General features: G+C 43.4%; 1 protein-coding gene across 7 annotated transcripts in view; it reads left to right on the forward strand.

Annotated features, from left to right (window-relative positions):
* Positions 1-11,926: 11,926 nt before the first annotated feature.
* The window catches only part of LOC306920358 (transducin-like enhancer protein 3-B), a 47,875-nt gene continuing 34,200 nt past the window's right edge, over positions 11,927-25,601 (forward strand). For 6 of the 7 annotated variants that reach the window (XM_079497087.1, XM_079497089.1, XM_079497090.1 and 3 more), the window contains exons 1-5: positions 11,927-12,489; positions 13,038-13,281; positions 14,169-14,269; positions 14,617-14,680; positions 18,532-18,576. In XM_079497087.1, coding sequence (XP_079353213.1) covers positions 13,258-13,281; positions 14,169-14,269; positions 14,617-14,680; positions 18,532-18,576 — 234 coding nt within the window. In that variant the 5' untranslated portion in view covers positions 11,927-12,489; positions 13,038-13,257. Of the gene's footprint in view, positions 12,490-12,523; positions 12,685-13,037; positions 13,282-14,168; positions 14,270-14,616; positions 14,681-18,531; positions 18,577-25,601 lie in introns of those variants that run through there. The other variant, XM_079497088.1, reaches the window with a different exon arrangement.

Consider the following 25,601-nt stretch of genomic DNA (forward strand, 5'->3'; position numbering starts at 1 on the left):
GCGGTTATGGTACCATAACCGTGCGTGCGTGCGTGCGTGCGTGCGTGCGTGCGTGCGTGCGTGCGTGCGTGCGTGCGTGCGTGCGTGCGTGCGTGCGTGCGTGCGTGCGTGCGTGCGCGCGCGCGCGCACGCACACACACACACACACACACACACACACACACACACACGCTCTCTGGGTGATTGGAGACGGCTAATGTCCAGAGTTAATTAAGAAGTGCTTAATCTCATCTTGGTATTTATGGCATGCTGATGGACCATTGAGTGATAACAGATAGAAGTAGCGAGTACGTGCCCACCTACCTACATCACACACCAACGAACCAACCACATGCACGCACACACACATGCACGCACTAATTGTGTTTCCTGATTAGCCTCGTGCCGCATTAGACATGTTAAGTGGACTGACAGCACATACATGAAGGGCCTTAAGTAGGAGACCTGCTTGTCAGTCACTTCAGCTGGGCACAAGTCATGAGGAGGGGGGATTGGGAATGGGGGTGGGGATGGGGATGGGGTTGGGGTAAAAATACATAAACAAATCACACTCATGTGAAGTGAGGGCACCCACTGTGGCTGCCACACGATTGCAGATTCAATCACTGCCACTACATTACGAGACATGAATGCAGTGTGTTATTGTATGAAACGAAATCAGTCACAAGATGTACTTATATCGGTCACATGACGTCTTACGTTGTCATTCAAACAAACATTAAAGTCCATATAGACTTGGCTAGCAAACGAGTTACGTCACAAGTGCTCTAAACAAACATTAAAAACCCCATAGACTTGGCCGCCATAAAAGCCGTGCATTGGAGGGGCTAGCACCCCTCAAAAATGATTGTGTATAGGCATATACTCAAGACACGAGGCCTGCAGTGATAAGTGGACCAAACAAAGCTAGGAGTGGGAAGAACGCTGATAGCTTGATGGCAGGACTCTAAATAAAGTCAACATGCTAGAGGTGTGTGGGACAGTGTATATCACTCCGACAACAGCATTACTTCTAAGTGGACTGCTTTAAGATATCCTCGTCATGAGAGCCTCTTTGGCTGGGTGGGGGTGTATATGACGTTTTATTTAAGATATCCTCGTCATGAGAGCCTCTTTGGCTGGGTGGGGGTGTATATGACGTTTTATTTAAGATATCCTCATCATGAAAGTGATAGGGGTGGGACGATATGGGTACCTCGATATATACGATATATATCGCGATATTAGGCCCTCGATAACGATAATATCACGATATTCGATATATTGCGATATTTGCAATATATCGATATATTGTATGAAATGTCATCAACGATATATCACGATATCTGCAACTACAAAAGAAACGCTATTTTCGTGCTCGGACACAGGGAGGGACACACATAGCTGTCTATAGGAGTGGTTGCACCACTCAAACACTAAATTAATACTCAATAAACTCCCCCTTTGACTCATACCCTCATCATAATACCTCACAAACACTACCAACTGACCATTATCACTGGTATCATCATAATGCCTCACAAACACCACCAACTGACCATTATCACTGGTATCATTATAATACCTCACAAACACCACCAACTGACTATTATCACTGGTATCATCATAATACCTCACAAACACCATTATCACTGGTGTCAGTGGACTTGTCCACTGCTGGGGAAATGCATTCTGCATTTTGTATTCCCACAAAGTTGTTTGGACAAATCACCATCCAGTAATTCAGTACTTCTGGTTGCTGTGAGAGTGGGATTTGCTTTATTTATTTATTTATCGCGGGAGGACGTATCGATATATATCGCAATATCGATATTTCAGCACACCCCTAATGGAGATATGTCTTTGATGCCAACAAACAAATAGTGCAGTGAAATAATTCAAAATACCCTCTTGGAGCACGCTATATCTGCGTGTCCGTTAATTGGTGAAGTAAAGAGTGGACAAGAGTATTAAAGTTAAAATGTATTTAATCAAATAGCAGAAAGTTAAAAGTATTACAGATTGAATAATATAATGAGTTACAGAGATCTCTGGGCGTCAAACTGCTCTCCCTCTCAGCAATACAGAGTCACCGAATGGCAAGGCATGAAGTTTGCGCACCGGTTCTATCTATCCCTCGCCCATATACATTTTCTAACAATGCAAAGGTTATTTCCCATATGATGAATCATCATTTCTGTTCATCCCCTTCTAGAAGACTTCTGCTTTTCCTCGGGGCGCTTATTGGTCATACAGCAGTTCTAAAGGAGATAGAGACAGTACAGCCTATAGAAATATGGGAACTAATGAGTTAACAGTCACCGCTTTAACCCTTGAGCGGCTAGCCATCTGTATGTTCGTTTCTCAATACTTCCTGATAAACACCTTTATTTTTGGCATGGTGCGACAGCACAGGGCTTTTGGCCCTGTGAGGGGATAACTATTAGACATTGTCACAGTATCTACAACATGGCTGGGTGTCATGTTAGCATGATTGAATGGACTGCTTCATGTGGTATTCTGTTTGGGAAAACAGCCTACACATAATAATGTGGGTAAAGTGTTGGACGTGTTGCATGGACACACAATATAATAATATAGCCTACTCATAATATTCAGCAAAACTATATGATAACTAACTGCCATAACTAATTGGCACTTTTTAAGATTAAGGGATATGATTAGACAACAATATAATAAAGAAGATATAAGCAAAGGATATCTCAACAGAAGGATATTCCATCACTGCATGGGTGGTGGTGTATATGACCTGACGTTTTATTTACGATATCCTCATCATGAAAGCCTCTCTGGCTGTGTGGCGGGGATGACGTTTTATTTAAGATATCCTCGTCATGAGAGGCTCTTTGGGAGAGGGTGGATATGATGTTTTATTGATGGAGCCACAAGAGGATCGGTGCTGCTGCAGTGGGATCTGACAGGCTACTGTACTGAGATCATGGACAACAGAGTATTTGCAGGTGATGTCTGTCTTGTTTAACACCATATATATTTTCACTAGCTTGCTTCCCGGGAAAACGTCTACATTTCTCTTCTGGGTCCACGTAAGCTATAGCATTAAGCTAATTAAAAAAAATAAAGAAAAAAAAATGCACAGCTTGTGACTAGAGACAGTTGTATCTCAATGAATACATAAAATGATGCATCATCTTCGCCAAACCAGAATATCTCAGCTCTAACACTTTCTAACCAAGCTAGATAGGCCCTACCTGCCGGGTGCATATGTTTGGTCCGACGTACTAACAGTCCAACACGTGGAAGTCACGGGTGAGTCTTAACCTGCCACACTTGTGTCTTAACTGCCTGCAGCCGCGCATGTCGGGAGCCACGGGTGAGTCAGCTCTCGTTCAAAACACACATCACAGCTATCACTCGATCCTGTAGGTTTACACTTTATAACATACGACGAATTAGACCGTTCCTCACCCAGGAGTCAGCCCAGCTCCTAATCCAGACAACAGTCTTGTCAAAACTTGACTATTGCAACTCCCTCATTACTGGCCTACCGGCATGTGCACTTAAGCCTCTCCAACTGATCTAAAATGCCGCAGCTCGCTTGGTCTTCAACCAGCCAAAATTCTCACACGTCTCCCCCCTTCTCCACTCCCTCCATTGGCTCCCGGTCGCTGCCCGCACAGAATACAAAACTCTGATGCTGGCATTCAAAGCAACCAAAGGTATGGCACCCCCATATCTTGCATGAAGTATGATCGAACCCTACAAACCCCCCGCGCACTCAGATCAGGCAACGCAGGGGGGCTGGAAGTACCATCACTAAAAACGCCGGGACAACGCTCCACACGTCCCAAACTCTTCTCCCTTCTGGCTCCAAAACTATGGAATGCACTTCCCATTACAATCAGAACTGCAGCCTCACTCGCAATCTTCCGCCGTAGTCTGAAAACCCACCACTTGCCCTAGCCCCTTAGATAGCACTTTATGTATGCTTTTTGTTCTTGCTTAATGTAAATCGCTCTGGATTAAGAGCGTCTGCTAAATGCCTAAATTGTAAATTGTAAGGACAGGAGAGGGTCATCATTATGCTGACCTGCTTTTTAGAGCAACCACTATAGGCTTGTGATATTTCTGGTGTAAAACAACTATGTCATTTATTGGGGTGCTCTAATCATCATACGTCATCATACATCATCTCATTCTGGCCAATCACAATTTGCATCCTCACTTTTGTCTTCCATGTTTGTGTTTACACAAACCCTCAAAGCTGGACATAGGAGGGGCTGAACAACACAAAGCTGTATGGTCTATTCTAAATCGTGCAGAAACATGTGGAAATCACTACAGATTGGTGATATGCCTGATTTATAATTTGCTTTATGATATCACGCAAAAGAGGCTATGTGCGTGACATCATCGTACCCGGACGTTGTGCGGAAACACTGAGTGGCACAAACGACTTTCTGGCCATGACAGCCCATACATCCAAACAGAACAGTCTGTTCTGATCTGATTGTATTACACAACGTACAGAAAGCTTGAATTATATCCTCTTTCTATCTGCAATGTTTTTGTTTCATAAAAATCCACCATAGACATGCTATGAGATACTTTCTGTAGCTCCTGGAATTCCATGCAGCTTTTTCTAAGTGTCAGAGTTTGGAAGCGCTAGTTTTCAATAACACAACGTCCTGCTGCCTCCTGCATTATGTGACATAACATCTAGAAATAGGTGGTACGCAGGACCGCTGAGTGATTTCCAACGAGTGCTTCCAAACGCCAACGCTCCATGCTGCTCAATGTTTTGCCACTCAGTCTAGATGAGGGGGGCGTATCCTAGTGGAAAAGTGATGCCTGTGCATAATCTCTATTGCTCACAGTGCAGCGTGACAACGTGATGCGACGGTGCTTTGTGTGCGACACCCATGTGTGCAGCCAAGTATAATTCAACTCCTCTTTCTCTACATCTCAAAAAACACACAGACACGAAAACACAAAAACAAACAAATACTCTGGGGTTCAAGCAAAAAAGGCTCTATCATTTCTTTCTCTGCCATTTGTTATTTCGTCCATGTGGCGACACCGCTCATGTCTGCGTTTGTCTCTTTTGATAAGAGGCCCTTTCATCCTGTTTGCATTGATTAAAGGCCGGCAAGTCACAGCGATACACTCGGGGGGCCTCATTGGGGTCCGCAGCCCCCGCGCCACACACTGGGTCCATTGTGGCAGTGGAATGCGTCTCCTTTCATGGCCTGAACGCCTATGAAAGCATGTCAATAATCCCAGAGACAGCGGGCACTCCACAATACCACCGTGACCGACCTACCGACCAGACCGCCGCGGAAATATAGGCCCTCGTTTTCCGCTCCAGTAAGGGGGAAAGGGACGGTTAAAAGAAGGTTAGGCTGAACGGACGAGCCGGTATAGGCTGCGCCGCGGCTAATGGATCCTGATACGCAAACTAATTGTACCCAAGAAGAGAGGAAAAGAGACAGTCTATTAGTCTTTCAAAGCAGAATCCTACACAACTTAATGTAGGTCTACAATACAACCAACATGTCTTGAGATTGAGAAGAGCTTCATGGCTTTTCATGAACGTTACTGTTTTTTTACACTGAGGTGAAAGTCGTAAAATAAACAAAAAGGGGTGCTTGGAAATATTCGTTTGCTTGCGTGCGTGCGTGCGTGCGTGCGTGCGTGCGTGCGTGCGTGTGTGCGTGCGTGCGTGCGTGCGGTTTCAGGACATATCAAGATGCTGGGTGCACTACAGAAGCTTGGAAGCAGAGTGTCACTTGGCTGTAGATGTTGTGGTTTTGGTATTGGGGATTTGTTTGAGCAGTAGAATGTGATACTTGCAGGCAGAACAAATGGGATTTGAGTCTTTAGCGACCACTAAAACCATTGAAAATATACATGTGTTATATTTATTTTGAGGCTGGTGGGGGGTGGGCCGAGGGGGGGTAGAGGTATAGGAGGTTGCAGGATTCCAGTGGCCAAACCCAACCCAGGCAGAGATGGAGTGAAAAGAACCAATCATCACTCTGCAAAGAATTAAAACCACCTCTGCAAATAGATGCCGGTGTTTGTGTAGTGCCTCGGGGTGAGAGTTTCACAGCGTCTGGGGTTCCAGTGTAAATAAACAGTGCAGAGGTCTACAAGGGTGGACGGGGCCCACTTGTCCCAGAGGTGAAGACCTGTGCTCCTTTGTTGCTGTCTAATTGAGGCCTCTTCCTATTCCAGCGTAGATAAAAAGTGGGTCTGCGTGGGTCTGTGTTTGTTTGTGTGTGTGTGTGTGTGTGTGTGTGTGTGTGTGTGTGTGTGTGTGTGTGTGTGTGTGTGTGTGTGTGTGTGTGTGTGTGTGTGTGTGTGTGTGTGTGTGTGTGTGTGTGTGTGTGTGTGTGTGTGTGTGTGTGTGTGTGTGTGTGTGTGTCACACAAGCACCGTGGGCCTGAATAGATGAGGCCGTATTATAATGTCTGTTTGTATTGTGTGTGGTTCTTGCGCCGCCAGAAGGGTATTATGCCATGTTTTCCAGAATACCCACATCCAGGCTTATGCCTTATTTTCAGTGGTGTAAAGTAACTACCGGGCGGTAAGTACATTTTCTTACGTAGCCTACTGTACATAAGTAAAATTTTGGAGGTATTTGTACTTTACTTGAGTATTTCCAACTTCAATACTTACTTACTTCTACTCCATTATCTCTGATCCAAATATTGTACTTTTATTTGAAAACTTTAGTTACTAGTTTCTTTGTAGATTTGGATTATTATTACAAAACATAGGCTGCATTACTTCAGCCCTATAAACATTTTGGCCATTTGAAAAAATAGCAAATCTACAAGCTCACAATGCGTCACAATGCGACGCATTGTGAGCTTGTAGATCTGCTATTATCAAAAGATTTCTATACATTTGAAAAATGGGACATTCTGCATATTGAGTACTTTCTACTTTTGGTACTTTAATTACATTTTGATACCAATACTTTTGTAACTTTTACTCAAGTAGTTTGAATTCAGAACTTTTACTTGTAACAGAGTATTTCTATATTGCAGTATTTATTTAAGTAAAATATTTGAGTACTTTTCCCGCCATGGCTTATTTTATGCTGCATCATATGGCGAGGGTTGGGAATCTTACTCAGGCTTTTGTGAACACAGTTGTGGACAATTGTTGCTCGATTCAGTCTGAAGTCTGCATATACCAGATTCATTTTATCAGACACACCCCCTTCCTATACAAACCCATTGTAACTTCAAACTCCATTTTAACTATGATAGTACTTTTTTTTCAGATGTTGATAGGACAAATTGCACAAATTCGGGTGTATACAGCTAACAAGCAGCAGCTAACAACCAACAAGAAAGTGGACAAATTAAAGTAGGTTGTGATGTGAAATATATGTCAGATTGTTGCTGGGCCACACTCAATTTGCCAGTCTCTTACAATTGGATTTGGCACCATGCCGACATAAACATATTTGTTGTAATAACATAACACTGGTCTTCATACACATTCATTCTCTCGCTCTGTCTGTCATTCTCTCCAGTGTTGCCAGATATACAATAATTATCATATTTGTACAATAATTTTACCCGATAATGTGATACGTTTTTGTCATGTAAGAGTCTCAAACAAGGGTTTTCTTACACTAAATACGCTATTTCTGGTGAAATTACACATTTACACCTGTGATTTCTCTTTTTTGGCTGTTCTTTCAAATATGATATTTCCCATCGTAGCAACACTGATTCTCTCTGACACTATTGGGTTTTTGGGGGTATGTTGACAAGTTTATAAATGCATATGTTGGTGTTAATCAAAGGTGGCTTTGCATCACATTGCATCTCTCTCTCTCTCTCTCTCTCTCTCTCTCTCTCTCTCTCTCTCTCTCTCTCTGTGTACTTTTTATTTTTACTACAGTCGACAGGAGAGGCTTGAAAGTCCTATAGCTTTGAGGAGACGTCCTTCTAACGCTATGTGGACCAGAGCTAGCCAACCGGCATCACTGCTCGTGTTACAAAGATATTGGAGTAATATCATTTCCAGGTACCTAAAGGTTCTACCAAAGTTCAACATGGCTTTCAAGTACAAGCCACTGAAGCCTGTGCCAGTGTGATTGTGAATTACAAGCACTGGCTCACCTCATTACATTCTCTGCCAACGCAACCACGGAGGCTATCGATTGCTCATTGAGTTGAGAACTAAGGTTGATACGAGGCCCTTCCATTCCATAGACAGCTATGTGGCAGAGTGATAGTTCGCTGGCTCAGTTTGTCAGCACCAGCATCATCATTTTCTCAGATTTTTGCTGATCTGACCTGCAAACCTGCTAATGAGCTGCAACGTCTGAGAACTTAATGAAAATGCCTTAATTTCTAAGCATTTTAGGCATACCTAATGTATATTCGCTAGGGTTCAAGTGGTTAACTCAGAGAGTCTACTCTAAATGGAACCAAATTTGGTTCCTTATTTAGTCATTTGTCATAAACACCAAATTAAGTGTAGTTATCTTAACTCATTTTCGGCTTTGACGACTTTTTTCTCCAATTGTGCTAACTGCCAAAGCTCTCCATTGCTTCACAATGCTCGGCTAAGCTATGGTCCTTCAGCCATGCTAACTGAAATCTTAAAACCCCTTTTTTTAGATTGTTTTTTGGCAGGGCTGGACTGAGACAAAAATTCGGCCCTGACATTTTTGCAGAATTTGGCCCTGCAGACTGGCCCACCACAACCAGCGCACATATACTCTACTGACCTTTCGGGTCGAGGACTCGAGGCCCATACAAATACTTGAAATACAAGTATTTTAACACCACCACATTTACAGTAGGCCTACAACATAAATGATACACAACCAACAGACAACTAATTTAACATTTGGCCCAGACCGGCCCACCAGAGGGTCGGCCCACCGGGTATGTGCCTGGTACTTCCTGTTGCCAATCCAGGCCTGGTTTTTGGAGAGACATGCAGCAAATGTCGTCATGAACGGCACTCGAACACGCAACGCGCTGTCAGGCCAAAGCCTATATGTGGCATGTGCCTGGACCACTAGGCCAGCGGGCACCCTTAAAACCCTTTTATCTCAGATTATTTTCCCAGATTGAGGTTTTTGATCAAAACGCTGATGTAAGCGTTGCTGCCTCGTGGTTACAATATTAATGTTTCAGGTGACTTATATAAATTTTGCAGCTAAAATTTGCCTAGCCAAATTTACTTCAGGTTCAGTGGTAGTGAATTTTCTCTGAATTTCACAATTGTATTTTAACTGTAAATTATTGTACAATTATAATATCCATCCATCTTCAACCGCTTATCCGTAGTCGGGTCGCGGGGGCAACAGCTCCACCAGAGTGTTCCAGACGTCCCTCTCCAGAGCAACATTATGACTTCCTCCTGGGGGATCGCGAGACGTTCCAAGGCCAGTGAGTCGATGTGTTTCCTCCAACTGCGCCTTGGTCTGCCCCGGGGTCTCCTCCCAGTGGGACGTGCCTCGAGGACCTCCCTAGGGAGACGCCCGAGAGGCATCCTAACCAGATGCCCGAACCACCTAAGATGGCTCCTTTCCAGGCGAAGAAGCAGATTATAATGAAAACAATTATAATATTTTGAGAATAATTGCCAAAATGTGAAATTGATTAACCTACTACTCACATAGGAGGTGGAAGTGTGATTATGTAGCCTATATTAACTTCTAAATTATTTTGTGTAAATGTAGCATCAATTCAAGCTTATAAATTGATTTAAAACTTTGAAAAGGAGTAGGCCCTATAATCTTGTTAAAGACTGAAGCCATTGGAAAATAGGAAAATGGAAAACTAACCCACTTTTGACTGCTAAAAACAAACTCTCAAGGATAAGGAGCTGTTTACGTTTCAATTCCATTTTTTTTTTTTACAATAGGCAAATGCATTTTAAACGTGCTGATGAGATGTGGCACAAATTAGACGGTCACACAAACAAAAAAACATTACACATTTATATATTTTATAAATATAATGTGCAAAAACCAAACGATTGACTGAAATGAGACAATGTTTGAGTGAGGAGGTTTAAAAGCGTTGTTTTGCTGCATTACAAATGTATTTGAGGGGGTGGGGGGGAATCAAACTGATATTTAGCCCCTACTGGCTTTTTTTCCTCCTCTGCTTTTGTTTTATGCAAGGCTCTTTTTACCACATGGTAGTGACAGATTGTTTGAGCTGGAAGGAAAAGCCATTCGAAGCTAATTAAGCAGCCATTCCAGGCACTATTCGCAGGCAGGAGGGAGAGTAGCACAGGCATTTGTCAGCGCCCAGAACCCAACGTGGGTTTAATTGACAACCAGAGGGACCTGACTGACAGCTTCTCCCTGCCACTGACCAATGGCAGGCCAGAGGGTGAGACAGCCGCGATGCTATTGGCTCAGACTGTAGTGAAGGGAATACAGCTCACCCCACGTGGGGGTGTGAGCATAGTGAGCAAACACGTGATAGGCTGATGAGATCTCCTCAGGCGCAGACGTGTTATAGTCTACTACCAGTGTTGCCATGTCCGCTTATTATAAGCGATTTAGGGCTTGTTTCTTCTGTGAAGTTGCTTGTACATATTGGTATGGGGGGGATAAATAATAATAATAAATAAATAAATAAAAGCACTATGGATGGTTTCCATTGGGGCCCTTCATATTCAGTTCACCAGTGACATATAAAAATATACAGGCCTACTCTGCAAATAAATAAATAAAAATAAATAAATCCCAAGATGTTTTGGGAAATAGCAGATCACAAGCTCACAACGTCGCGATGTGTTGTGAGCTTGTAGATCGTCTATTACCAATACAACAACACATTTTGTGGAGTGGCTTCTTTAGGGTTTGTTTTCATAGACATGGTCACGTATTTCTGTTGCAGAATCTGGCAACACCTGTCTACAACTAGCCTAACCTAGTGGCGCTGATAGCTTGTAGAGATGCTTGAGGTCTCGTTAGAATGTGGGTCGAATGGTCGATCAACTCTAATTAATCATAAAAATAAATAAAAATGAACCCTTCTCTTTAACATTTAGGGGTGTTTACGAATCACGATTAGGCTAAACATGCATTTATTTATTTTTGTTTCTAGCTATACATTCCGCACATACACTATTCTAGCCATTCAGTTAATAATAGCCTATAGTAGAATATAAATTGTAATCTTATTGTGATATGTAGGCCTAGTATAATATAAATATATTAGAAGTCGGCCTCTCCCTAAAATACCTTTGATTGATTGATTGAATACTTTATTAGCAGTTTGCAGAAAAAAAGCACAGGAAAGTACAGAATATTTCAGTAGCCTATATGTTCAAGTTCTGCAGGATTTAAAACCCCAGAAAGTCTTTATGGCTTGTTTCCATTGGGGTCCTTCATATTCATGATCAAGGTCAAATCCAATAGACTGGCCTAGTGGCCTTAATGGCTAATGGGTCCAGAAAAAACACAGGTTTTAAAGCATTTCGTCTGCAACGTAAGCCGTTAGTATGCAAAGCAATTTTATAACTTTTGGAATTTTACTTTTTTTTACATTTAAATAATTGTATAACACACACACACACACACACACACACACACACGCACACACGCACGCACGCACGCACGCACGCACGCACGCACGCACGCACGCACGCACGCACACACACACACACACACACACACACACACACACACACACACACACACACACACACACACACACACACACACACACACACACACACGCATTATCGCCACTGTTTTGAACAAGTTGAACGTGTTGCTGTGGACGCGACGCGATCTTAGATCCAAAATGGCGAATACGTGACGTCACATCACTGTGTGTGTGGTCCAATCAGGACATAGGGGTATCACAAGACCCCACGTGGGAATACCGTAACCTGATTGGTCAGTTATTACCAAACTCCCTCGTAGAAGTTGATTGGTTGGTTGGTGCACCCCCTCCCTCTCGTGTCAGTGCAGTGCAGTGTGTGTGTGTGTGTGGTACAGCGCTACTCGCGACGGAGAGAGAAACGAGGTAAACCAAACGCAAAAAGCAATTGGTACATTTCGCAACGGAACGACAAATACGGACACTTTTAGCCGGTTTTCTCGCGGCAATTTCACCTTCTGGACTTAACGGACTTAACGGGTGATCTGTCTACGTTTCCAGGACCAAATAGAGAGCTGTATGTGGTCTCCAACTGGTCCCAAAAGACCCAGCTAGGGGTTTGTTTCCGACGCCTAGGAGTGGAAACGCAACGCGTTCCTTCCTTCTCCGAGAAGCTCGCTTGCTCGGCTTTTACCGTTGGGATCACAACGTTTTTTTCTTGTTTATTTCAAAAAGGGGTTCGTAAAGAACCTACAATTCCATGGACTTTATTTCAACACGAAGCTATCTATCGTTCTTCTTCTCGGTGTGGGAGATTTACAACAACAAGCCAAAGGATATTATTGAGCTTTCTTTTCCTCTAACGGGATATACTACGAAACATTTTGAGTAGAACAGAGAGAGGGGAGGATCAATCGAGACAAAGGTAAAAAAAAAAAAAGAAAAAAAAAAGAAGAGAGGCGAAATGAAGAGCAAAGCGAGAGAGAGCTGCTAACGAGCCTCTGCTGGTCTGGTCTCGGTTATGTTACGGCTATGGCACATTGGCAGCAGAACAGAGCCAGAACTAGATGTTTGTTTGTTTTACATTAGATGTTGAAGACCAGCTTTTACATGTAGGCAGGTGGGGAAGTAATGTCATATTATGAATATCAAATAAAAAACTTTTCTTATCTTTGGTACTAGGCTATAATACTATTGTATCAAAAACACAACATGTGTTGCAATATTGTCCTCGACGCATTATTGCGTTAGTTAGCTGCTTCACAGTAGAAACATCTGAGTAGCTTTAAACCTAATGCCCCCCCCCAACCACCCTAAAAGACCCCTTTAGGGTAAAATGTTTACATTTACCCAGTTCAAGTCCACGTTTACTGATGGATGATTTAAGTGCTTTTATTGTTGATTTGTTGTTTCCTGGCTGTGCAGCTATACTTTAGCTGATGTGTTTTCCACCTCTTGTTTATTTATTTCCAGTGAAGGATATATTCTAAGGACAAGGGGCTCCAGTGATCCAGGGAGGTGTGTGCGCCTCTCATAGCCGAGAACAGGGCTTTGTCCCCCGGTCGCCATCCTGCGTGCGTGGTGCACGGATAAGGGGAGGGGTGGTGGATGGTGATTATACCACCGCACATTCACTGTGGATTACGGAGGAGAAAAAACACAACACACGATTCCCTTGTGAAAAGGATTCGACATGTATCCACAAGGCCGGCATCCGGTAAGTAGCTCTGTTTGTCGTTATTTGTGTAAACGTATGCAAATTACACCCGCCTTCCTTCAAAACCCCAGCCCTAATTAGCTTGTCAGACGATCTACTACAGCACCTTGCTAGATGTGTGTATGTTCACACCAGTGATGTAACGGTATTATATTATATAGGCACTAGGCAGGCAAGAGGCATCTGATCCAGGCACTGTGGAACCATTTTCATAGAAATGTGTGACTGTTACAATTTCCCCTCCATAAATTGACTATTTAAATCTCTCCAGAGCAGTATAGTATATTCTATTCTACACGCCACCACTGGCCTAATTGGCAGTGTTTTCACACACGCATACACACACAAGCCACGCACGTGCGCGCACACACACTCACCCAGCATGCACTGAAATCTATGAGGTTATGATTTTTTTCTCCCCCTCCGTGCTTTGAGGACGGATGCAATGACCCGCCTCTCTCTGTCATCGCACACGGTGTTGAGTGATAGTTCCTCTCTCTCACCCACCATTATGAAAGCGGCCGCCAGGGCAGGCTCCCTCTGGGGAACGCTTGGGTTCCTAGCAATGCGCACGCACACACACACATACTGACAAACCACCATTCAGACAGGAGGAGGAGGAGGCGGGGGTATCCAGTCCACGAAGAAAATGAGGAGAAAAGAGATGTAAGCGATAAAAGGAGCGCTTGACTCCATCCATAGTGCCAATATGCAGACATGTTGATGTTCGTACGGTTTGGTAGGATAAGGGCGTGGTCGATTATTCTATTTCTACCTATGATTATGTATGTATGTATGTATGTATGTATGTATGTATGTATGTATGTATGTATGTATGTATGTATGTATGTATGTATGTATATCATTTATCAATCTTGCATTCTTAGGCACCACACCAGCCAGGACAGCCTGGCTTCAAGTTCACCGTAGCAGAGTCCTGTGACCGGATCAAAGACGAGTTTCAGTTCCTGCAGGCCCAGTACCACAGGTAATGACTAAAGGATTTTAACTTCCTGAAAACAATAGAAAGAGGAAGCTGGCCTTGTTTAAAGTCTGTAGCTTTCTGTGTTGGGTCTAATAAAGGTGTATATATTTATAGGCCCTTATCCTGCATAACTGCTTTGATGCAAAGTTTGACTGTTATGCAAATGTGTAGAGTGATGCTCTGCACATTTTGCATAACAGTAGGCCTATAACTTTGTTATGGTTTAAGTTGTAATTATACAAGGATTCCTAGGGCATTGTTTGAATATAAATTGATGAACATCTTAGCGTAGCCTCTTTAGCAAGTTTAGCACTGCTAATTAAGCCTAATCATGGTTTTCCTGTCCCCAGTCTTAAAGTGGAGTACGATAAACTGGCCAATGAAAAGACGGAGATGCAGCGCCACTATGTCATGGTAAGTGGAACAACCACAGGACTGCATATTTCATTTTATGTTATAAGCCAGTGGTTTTCAACCCTTTTCATAAGGTCCATTATTTATTGGGCATTTGAACCACGGACCACCATTTGATGAGATTAGCCTCTCAGACCCAAAACTTTGAATATGTATATCGTTGGATAAGATTTTGTCGACAGTTCCATGCTGTATTGATGTTGGTATCATTAAGAGAGATAACATGCAAACATTGATCAAAATAACAATTCTTCTACATTCTCTAATTGTGTAGACTTCTTGTAAATTAAGAAATGCATTGTTTTAACAACAATGTAACTCTTGAGAGTGTACAATGAAACATATCACTATTATATATTGTACCAACTCATTGCCGACCCAGGTGGTCCCCATCAGTTAGATGGGGACCACCTGGGACCCCCTCAAGGACCACTGCTTGAGAACTACTACAATAGACCTCCTTGCTGTTGTAACGCTTCAATTACCCCTCGGGAATAATAAAGTATCTATCTATCTACCTTAAACAACTTTAAGTGAAATATCACAGTTGTTATGTAGAGGTGATTCTCCCTGCTGAGTGTTGGATATATCTAGGGCCTGTACAGACGAAGACGTATTTAACCGATCTGCCCTTTCTGCCACACGGAGACAGTGTTTTGGGGGACAAAACTGCTTCTTTTTGAAACCGTCTCCCAGAGTGACAAATTCCGGAGACGGCACATTGTCGTCTTCGCATGGACAACAAAAACACTTCTTTAGTGAAACGATGACACCATAGCCCCCCCCCAAAAAAAAAGTCTGTAAAGTGTGTATAAAATGTTTATTTAAATAAATAAATAGTGCTGGGCGAAAGAAAATAACTGATGTTTTAGTTTAATCATAATCAATGTTCTCATAGTGAAAACAACTTTTACAGAGCATTTCTCCATAATGTAAAGAGATGTAGGCAAGGTTCAAGGTTGTACTTTATTGTTACATATTGTGTACAGGTACGTAAGAGTAAAACTTCTCCTTCTTCTCCTAGCTGTAGCTAACTGGCTAAAGTGATAGCTTACCTTCTGACTGCTTGCGCTGCTCCAATCCTCTCAAATAGGCTACTATACTGGTGTAGATTAGTATAAGAATATAGTTGACGGCGAGTTGACGCTGTCCGTCCGTCTGTCTGTCATCACATGGCATCTGTAGGTCTTCCTCTTTCTCTCTATTTGGTGCTTTGTGTCGGCTACAGCACCACCTACAGGCCGGACACACACACACACACACACACACACACACACACACACACACACACACACACACACACACACACACACACATCCTGACCCGTTCTCGTGTGTGTGTGCGCCTGAGAGTTGGGTGGGGCGAAAGAAACTGCAGCCAGAGGTCAAACGTCAGACCGCTGATTGTGGGGTGTGACAGAAACCCATGGCTCCAGGGTCTTCTGTGTGACCCCTGCTCCCACACACATACAGCCCCTTCCCCATGACCCCCTGGGGGTTAATGACTGGCCTGCTGGCTTTGTGTGTGAATCAGACTGTTTGGGGAGGGGTAGGGGGTGTTATCATTTCAAATGGATCCATAGGGGGTCGGCAGACCCACCGAATGCACTATTATAGTTTGGGGGATTGCTTTTATACCCCACCTAGGTGTGTGTGACTAATGTGTGATATGTAGATTTGTAGCTGGGAAAACAAAAACGGGAATATGGGAAAGTGTCAAATGTGAGCAATGCTGGTTTGCGACGTTTGTTAATTTTTGATTGGTGCATCGAGACTGCTATAAAATGCACACGGAAGTGGCACTGACATTCCTTGTCTCTTGTTTATTTTTGTGTTGTATTCACTTATTCATCATTGCATTTACTAGTCCTATTCATAGTCATTCATTATTGGCCTGGCATCCTATAGTGTTTATAGTTTCAATGTACGAAATCTGGATATTCTACTGTTAGACTGATGATAGGTTCTTGGTTGAATCATGATCCTAGATGACTATTTCTATGCATTCAATGTATATTACCTTGTGGTGTTCTTGTGTAAATTCAATTGTAAATAGTCACGTTAGCCTGTCAGTGGTACTTTGAATTTACATTGCAACTAGTATATCTTAACATTCAGTTCAAAGATCCTCCACTAATCTAATCGAAGATCTATGAATATCTGCCTCTGTATTTACTGTTTGGCTGCAGCAGTGATACAGCCCAAAGGTAACTTCTGGATGCAGTAATTGTCTGTGATGTGTATATGGAAAAAAACCCAAGTCAATATCTCACACAAGTGATGTAACTGAGGACACACACTCTTGTGGTGTACATGTGCATGCTTATCTTGTTTGTCCATGGAAGGATTGACTTTAACCAAACGTAGCGGTACGTTTGTTAAATATTATTTTCTCTTCAAAGAAACATAAAGGAGGGGGTTGACTTTACCAGCCTTGTGTGTTGTGTCTTAACAAGATAAACAGGTTTTATTGTATCACTCCTCTGGGTTCAAAGCTGACAGGTCATCAGTAGATTGGTATTCTTTAACTGTCCCTAGTATCTTGAGTATACTAGCCCTTACCCGTTGTGAGATATTGCCCGCACCCTGGGTGCGTTTTCGCTAATAAATTCATTATTAATTTATAATTTGTTAAATTGGAAAAAGGGCTCCGTTAAGACCTCCATATTATTATGGTCAATGCCTGTGTGAAAAGTGGGAGCGATTGGTGCAGGCAGTGAGGAGATACGGCGGTGTTTCTGACAGACAGACAGACAGACAGACATTGACTGAATTATAGTATGATATGATGATGATGATGATGATTATGTCCATTTCATTTAGTCATATTTTAAATGAAATGTTTTACCTTTAGTCTAGTTTTAGTCGACTACATATCAGAAGCAGTGTCTGCTATGACATTGATTAGTTGGGCAATGGGTACATATGTATTTATGGTTCATAACATTCTACACTAGGCGTCCAACTTCCGACTATGGTCCGATTCCTTAACGCTTCACTTTAACGATTCCTATAGGGCAGGGGTGCCCAAAAGGTAGATCGTGATCTACCAGTAGATCACAAAGGCTGTGCAGGTAAATCACATTACATGCCCCTAAAGAGTATTTCATTTAAATATATTGAAGAAAAAAAACGATTACAAAAAAAAACATTTCTCCCCCTCTATTTCCCATTCCAAGTGCATTTGTCTAATACTGTACAGAATGTAACACGAACTCTACTATTCCGAAGCCCCCTCAGGTACATATTTAAACTATTTTCAGCAATGGTATAATAATTGATTTGGTGGGTAGATCTTGCCGAGCTGGTCATTTTGAAAGTAGCTCTCAAGTCAAAAAGTGTGGGCACCCCTGCTATAGGGGGTTTGACCCTTAGAAGTCTGTAACTCTGAGAGTGCACAAATGTATTTGTGTACACTCTAAGAGTAATGGTGTTCCTTGAAATTAACACGTTTTGAGAAAGATTTGAGAACCACCGGTGTTGTATTTTAATAGCAGAACTGAAGTCCACATTGCAGCCCTGACAGTGTGATAAAAAACGGTTCCAAATGTGATGGAACTGATTCTGGATTCTAACCCTACTTCCGACCTCGATGGTATAGTTATGAGTGTAAAGAACACACAAGTCTAGAATAGAGCGGTCAGAATCACTAACTCAATTTATAATTGAAAGGGGCAAAAAAGGGCATCATGCAGAGAATCCTGTCCTTTGTTTAGTATACGTCCAGGAAGTTATCTGTGATTCAGTAAGTGTAAGGATGAAGATGTGTCATTACAGGAATCCTTTACATAAGCATCACTGTATATAATAGTGAAATCACTGACTCGTATCGATTGTCTGTTTGTTTTGCAGTATTACGAGATGTCCTATGGGCTCAATATCGAGATGCACAAACAGGTATGTACAGTAATAATGTTTTGTGTTGTGATATGTGTTATATTTTATGTAATTACAGGCACGTGCACACATAGACATCAAAGGGGGCTTCAGCCCCCATACCATATACCCATACCCATCTGTAGAAAACAACTGCACTCTCCAGACCATGAATACAGCATTTACTAATACTACTATGGTGAAAGAAACGCACATGCCTCCCCTTTCCTTTCCATGCCATACCCGAAGGCAGCATTCAGAAGAATTGTCTTTTTCCGAACTCTCCTGAACTTTGAACGCAGCATTTTACGTTGAAAGAATTTGTACCTCTATGTAGAAATCCATGTAGTATGCCGCATGTCCAGTAGCTAATGAGTGTCGGGTCGTGCCCCGGAAATACTGTAGCTGATCTACAAGATCTAGTTGGGAGCTATTTCACTATTGCCGCTCTAACACTCTCTGCACGTCCCTCCCTGTGTAACTACACACACACACACACACACACACACACACACACACGCACACACGCTCTGACCTTAGTTCCTATACCCTCATCCTTAAATTACTTTTGGAAACACACACACACACACACACACACACACACACACACACACACACACACAGACTTCCTGCAGTCAGTGAAAATGCTGACGGGCTAAACAGCATGAAGGGCATGCATGTGGCCTGATGGGGATGCTTTGATAAGATTAAAGGGAAGTCTTTGGCAGACCTACAGTTTGAGGGGACGTGTGAGGGTGTCTGTGGCGCACACACACACACACACACACACACACACACACACACACACACACACACACACACCTCTGTATGTGTGGGTAGAGAGCTTGTACCTTTGGGTGCTCGTTTGCAGTGGTGGAAAAAGTACTCACTTTTTTGTTAAACTAAAGTAAAAGTATTAGTATTGCAATATAGAAATGCTCTGTTTTGAAAATAGCTGACATGTATATAGGGCTGAAGTGGTTAACACCAAGGAGGCCCGGGGCGGAGTTCTCCGTCAAGTTCAAGGTCATGGTCAAGTGCCCAAGCTGGAGATTGATAAATAGGATGGAGATTAATGATAACAAAACCGTTCGCATCGCTCTAGAGCAGGGGTGTCAAACTCATTTTGGGGCAAGGGCCACATTGCGCGAAAGGTGACTTGATGAGGGCCGCGGCCAGTTGCAGCTCACATGGGTTGACTTACACTACTTGATACTTGGCTTTGTTTTCTAGACTGTTTATTGACATAAATTGACTTTATTTGTATTACAGTTGTAGGCTACAAGACGTTTGGTATGAGATGTGGAAAAAAGACCCAATAAACCACTCGAAAAATATCCAAAATGGCAAATTGACATGTAGCCATCATGAAATCTGACACTTTGCATCTCTTTGCTTTGACTATCGTGTGTAAGTAGACTATATTCCTCACTTGGTAAGGGAAATTAAACTCTACTGAGCTGTAACAACTATGGTTAGCCTCTCCATGTCCTGCTGTATCAGAGTGTGAGGAGAGTAATCCACAACAACTCAACTAGTAGTTGAATAGACTGTTAACGAGCCCATCAGTGACAACATTCCGCACCTGGGCCGCATGCGGCCCACGGATCACCAGTTTGACACCCCTGGCTTTAGACCATAGCTATTCCTTCCTTCCATCACACACACACACACACACACACACACACACACACACACACACACACACACACATTCCTGGTACTCAGCTGTTCATTGTTAAGCAATTAACACTTTGTGTGCCCACACACCACTTTAAAAAAAAAAACCCAGAGTGCCCACGTTTTACATTCATTTCTTTTACATGTTTTTTTTTTATTAAAAAAAATAATATTTGGATCGCCAGTTTGACACCCCTGCTCTAGAGCCTAGGAGCGCTTGTTGCCCGATCCGATGACGTGTCAAAAAGTGACACGTCATCGAAAATGTTCCCTGCCTGTTTAGCTGACGAAAACGAAAATCTTAAAACGATCATAACTCCCGATCTAAATCATCCCGTCTAATTCTGAAAAAAGATCCTGTGTTTGACGGCCTTCCGCGGTCCAGTCGCAATAGATTGCTTGTCTTATTCTTGTCTCCCGTTGTTGTCGATCGACTCTAGAGTGGTGTGGCTATTGTTAGCTGCTACACAGACATGCACACCAGCTTCCGGTGCGCCGGTAAAAGTGGTCCGTGCGCTATAAATGATGGGCACATGTTAATGTATGTTTTGTAATAATAATCAAAAATTACAAAGTAGGTATTACCTAAAGTTTTCGAATAATTGAAGTGGAGTAACAGTACAATATTTGCCTCTGAGATGTAGTGGAGTAGAAGTAGAAGTACTGGAAATTGTTAATACTCCAGTAAAGTAGAAAACAAAAAACGAAATTGTTTTTAAGTACAGTACTTGAGTACATGTACTTAGTTACTTTCCACCACTGGCGTGCACCTTCGGGTGCTTGTTGTGTGCGCAGTCTGCACACTTCTAGAGTTTTGCCCTGCTCGCTCCGCTCTGAAGCTCATTGGTTGAGCCTCTCCGATGCCTGCCAAGCTCATTGGTTGAGCCGCTCCGATGCCTGCCAGGCTAAAAGCTCATTGGCTGAGCTGCCACCCGGCACAGGGCATCACTCACCTCAGCAGAAGAAACACTTGACTATGGCTGAATAGGGTGAAACATCAGCACTTCTGTCCCAAAATGCCACAGAAGGCATTTTACCAACCTAGCGGCACAACAAATTAACTAGGCTCCCCAAAAGCATCGTTCTATACAGCACTGTAATGAGTTACGATGCTTGTGATGTTTTTATGGATCTCGCTTTGGCTCTTAAGTATGATTTTACCCCTTTACACTTGAAACACCTGTTCACATAAAGAATGCACTACAGCTAATGTAAAAGCCTTTTTTTGGATGAGCTTAGCTGCTCGTGAGTCGTGGTAAAGCCATCCCAGCTCAGACTACAAAAAATAATTCTTGACCACTTACGTGACGTGAAGTAATAGTCCTCCTTGGCCTTAAGCCTTAAGTTAAAATGTACTGATGACAGCGATGCTGTTACATTGTAGACCACAGTGGAAGGCAACAGGTGGCCCATGGGCCAGAATTGGCCCGCCAGTGCTAATCTCTGGCCCGACAAATTATATTGTAAACACATTTACAATATCTGACTGACAGTCCAGTTGGGATATGGACAGTAATAGCGTTGAATTGATGATCATTGTCAACTTCGTGCAACTTTTGGATGAAAAACCTCTCACATTTTAAAAACTAACCAAAGCTGTGTTTCGCATGACTTTAAATGATACATCGTTTCTCTCGGTTCTAAGAGACCTTGAACCATGAAAGAGCTCTTGTTCAAAAAAAGAGTATGGATGTCTGCAGATAAAATGTTCTTTTGAAACATTTTGTTGAACCTAAATCTCCTTGTGTGAAACATTCAAGGATGAGGCCTGCACAAAAAGATTACACAAGCATTTTTGTATACGCCTGGCTGTAACATTTGATTCCATGTCTTTATTTATTAACTTTTATAAGAATATAGTTATCATTGTACTGTATATAAGGTTTGTTGCCAGTGGTGGAAAGTAACTAAGTACATTTACTCCACTACATCTCGGAGGCAAATATTGTACTTGTCTTTTACTCTACTACAATTATTTGAAAACGTTAGTTACTAGTTACTTTGTAGTAACTACAAGCTCATAATGCGTTGCGACTCACGATGCGACACATTGTGAGCTTGTATATCTGCTATTTTCAAAATATTTATAAACATTTCATACATTTGAAAATTTGAGTATACTTTCTCCTTTCGGTACATCAAGTACATTTCAGACTTTTACTTGTAAGTTGTAACAATACAATTTTTGCAGTATTTCTATATTGCAGTATTGATATTTTTACTTAAAATGTGAGTACTTTTAACACCACTGTTTGTTGCGAGTTCCAGGTTGTAGATTTTGTTATAGTGGCCGTACCATCTAATGTCTTAGAAAAGGTTTGGCCAAACTTACTTGCCGACCTCTGTTCTAGACTCTAGTCGAGAGCATATATGTCCCTGCTTTCTCGCATCCTTTTATCTCTTATCTTATTTCCTTTGTCTTTGATACCCCTTTGAATTTCATTCTTCTGATCTTCCGTTTTGCTTCCTTCATCCATCTTCTCTGTCTTGGGTTACCCTCCTCTGCCGCAGCCTCTCTCTCTCAGATGGAATGACATGAGCGATAGCCCATACGTCGTTAGCGGAGTGATATGATTGATGAGGAAGGCTGTGTCGATGGTGTGTTGGGTACAGGGGGACCGCGTCAGAGAGAGGGGCTTCAGAGCGCTGTGTCGATGGTGTGTTGGGTACAGGGGGACTGCGTCAGAGAGAGGGGCTTCAGAGCTCTCGACCTTGGGCGTTTACAAACGTTTTTAACTCAAATCTTTGCTTCTGGTCCCTGGAACAACATATTTTCAAATGGGGGTCGGTGGCCAAATACAGATAATTCTGGTGGTCCTTGACATGATAAAAGGTTGAGCACCCCCCCCCCCACACACACACACACACACACAAAAACAAAACAAAACGACTAATAACGACTAATACAAAAATAAGAATAGTATGCCGAGTGTGCATGCGTGGTTACTGTAGGTGTGTCCGTTTTGATAACGGAGCGTTGCTACTTCTCATCTGTCCTGAGTGGTTCCTGTCAGGCACTTATCACTAATAGGGAGTTTGGAGCGCTATCAGGCTGCCTGGGGTACACACACACACACACACACACACACACACACACACACACACAAGGCAAGGGAGCCAGGGTAGACGGGTTAATCGACTGCTTCCCTCTCTCCGGTGTGTGTCGCCTTTTGTTTATCAATAAAGCCCGATGGAGTTGACGGAGCGGGCTGTGAATAATGCATGGCCGCTCTGACCCCACCCTACCCCCTCCCATCCCTGGTGAGCTAGTGTTTGTGATGACATCAGCAAGAGGTAAATGGATGGCCCTTGGCTGTCCCCGTTATTGGATAGGAGGGAGCGATTGTACACAGATGGGCAATATTACTTCATTGTGTCACGAAGAGCTACAAAACTTGACTTTAGACCAGTGGTTTTGAACCCTGGCGGGTCCATTAATTATTGGGCATTTGAGCCACGGAACACCATTTGATGAGATCTAGCCTCTCAGACCCAAAACGTAGAATATTTTGTTATCGTTGGATACAATTCTGTCCACAATTCCACGCTGCATTGATGTTGGTACCATTAGGAGATACAACAGGCAAATGTTGATCAAAATAACAACTTCTACATTCTCTAAGAGTTTTAACAATAATTAAACTATTGAGATCTAATAAGGGTCCATTTGGTTAGCAACTCTCCATCCTTTAGCTGGGGACCACCTGAAAGGCCACGGACCACTGGTTGAGAACCACTGTCTAGACCATAAGCTCACACATGTGCGCACAATCTGCACATATAGGCCTGTATGTGTCCCAATGCCTTATAATTTGTTAACACCCATTGTCTTTGATCATCATGACATATATACACGCACACACAGAGTATTTCAGGATTTGATTGACACAGCTTCCCATACTGTCCTACTGCTGTGAGTGGTTGGTTGTTGTGGGGCACGCTCTCTACGGCTGCTGTGAGTGGTTGGTTGGTGTGGGCCGGGGCGTGCTCTGTGCGGCTGCTATGAGTGGTTGGTTGATGTTGGGCATGCTCTCTACGGCTACTGTGAGTGGTTGGTTGAACTGGGGCTTGTTCTGTATGGCTGCTGTGAGTGGTTGGTTGGTGTGGGGCGGACTGTGCGGCTGCTGTGAGTGGTTGGTTGGCGTGGGGCACACTCTGTGCGGCTGCTGTGAGTGGTTGGTTGATGTGGGGTGCGCTCTGTGCGGCTGCTGTGAGTGGTTGGTTGGCGTGGGGCACACTCTGTTCGGCTTCTGTGAGTGGTTGGTTTATGTGCGGTGCGCTCTGTGCGGCTGCTGTGAGTGGTTGGTTTGTGTGGCCCGTGCTCTGTACGGCTGCTGTGAGTGGTTGGTTGCCGTGGGGCACACTCTGTGCGGCTGCTGTGAGTGGTTGGTTGGCGTGGGGCACACTATGAGTGGTTGGTTTGTGTGGCCCGTGCTCTCTACGGCTGCTGTGAGTGGTTGGTTGGCGTGGGGCACACTCTGTACGGCTGCTGTGAGTGGTTGGTTGGTGTGGGGCACACTCTGTACGGCTGCTGTGAGTGGTTGGTTCGTGTGGGACACGCTCTGTGCGGCTGCTGTGAGTGGTTGGTTCGTGTGGGACACGCTCTGTGCGGCTGCTGTGAGTGGTTGGTTGGTGTGGGGCACGCTATGTGCGGCTGCTGTGAGTGCACTTGGTGTGGGGTGCGCTCTGTGCGGCGGCTGTGAGTGGTTGGTTGGTGTAGGGCGTGCTCGGTGCGTCTGCTGTGAGTGGTTGGTTAGTGTGGGGCACGCTCTGTGCGGCTGCCAGGGGGTGATTTGTTTTGACAGCCTCTCTCCTCTGATGGCAGAGAGTGCGGGGCGGAGGTAATCACCCTCACTCGCTGTCAATACGTGATTTTAATTAGCACAACTCATTAGGCTGCCTCAGTAACCAACTCTTTTGCTCTGCTGTGTGACTGTATGTACGTACGTACGTACGTGTGCACGCGTTTGTTTGTCTGGGGATCTGCTGTTTTTCCACTTCCTCCGTTCTGCCTCGGTCGATCTCGCTCTGTCGTAATCCACACACTTACATCCCGTCTATTATTTCCTTTTTTGCGTACCATCGAATTGAGTACTTCCAAAAAGCCAGATGCAAGTAATGTTATAATGTCGTCCTCACACATTTTAAAGTTGAAATGCCATGGCACATTAATGGGGAAACGACTCCAATTGCCATCAACTCCTTCTGTCTGTCTGCCAAGATCCCCCCCCCCCCCCCCCCCCAGATCACATTCATGCTCCAGTATTTATGGCCACATCCACATGGAGATGAAAATGTCAGTCGTTTTCAAAAGGTTTGCCTCAAGAAATCCACGTGAAACCAGTCCACTAAAAACTATATGCTGTA

The sequence above is a fragment of the Electrona antarctica genome, assembly GCF_951216825.1.
Source record: "Electrona antarctica genome assembly, chromosome: 3".
Taxonomy (NCBI): domain Eukaryota; kingdom Metazoa; phylum Chordata; class Actinopteri; order Myctophiformes; family Myctophidae; genus Electrona; species Electrona antarctica.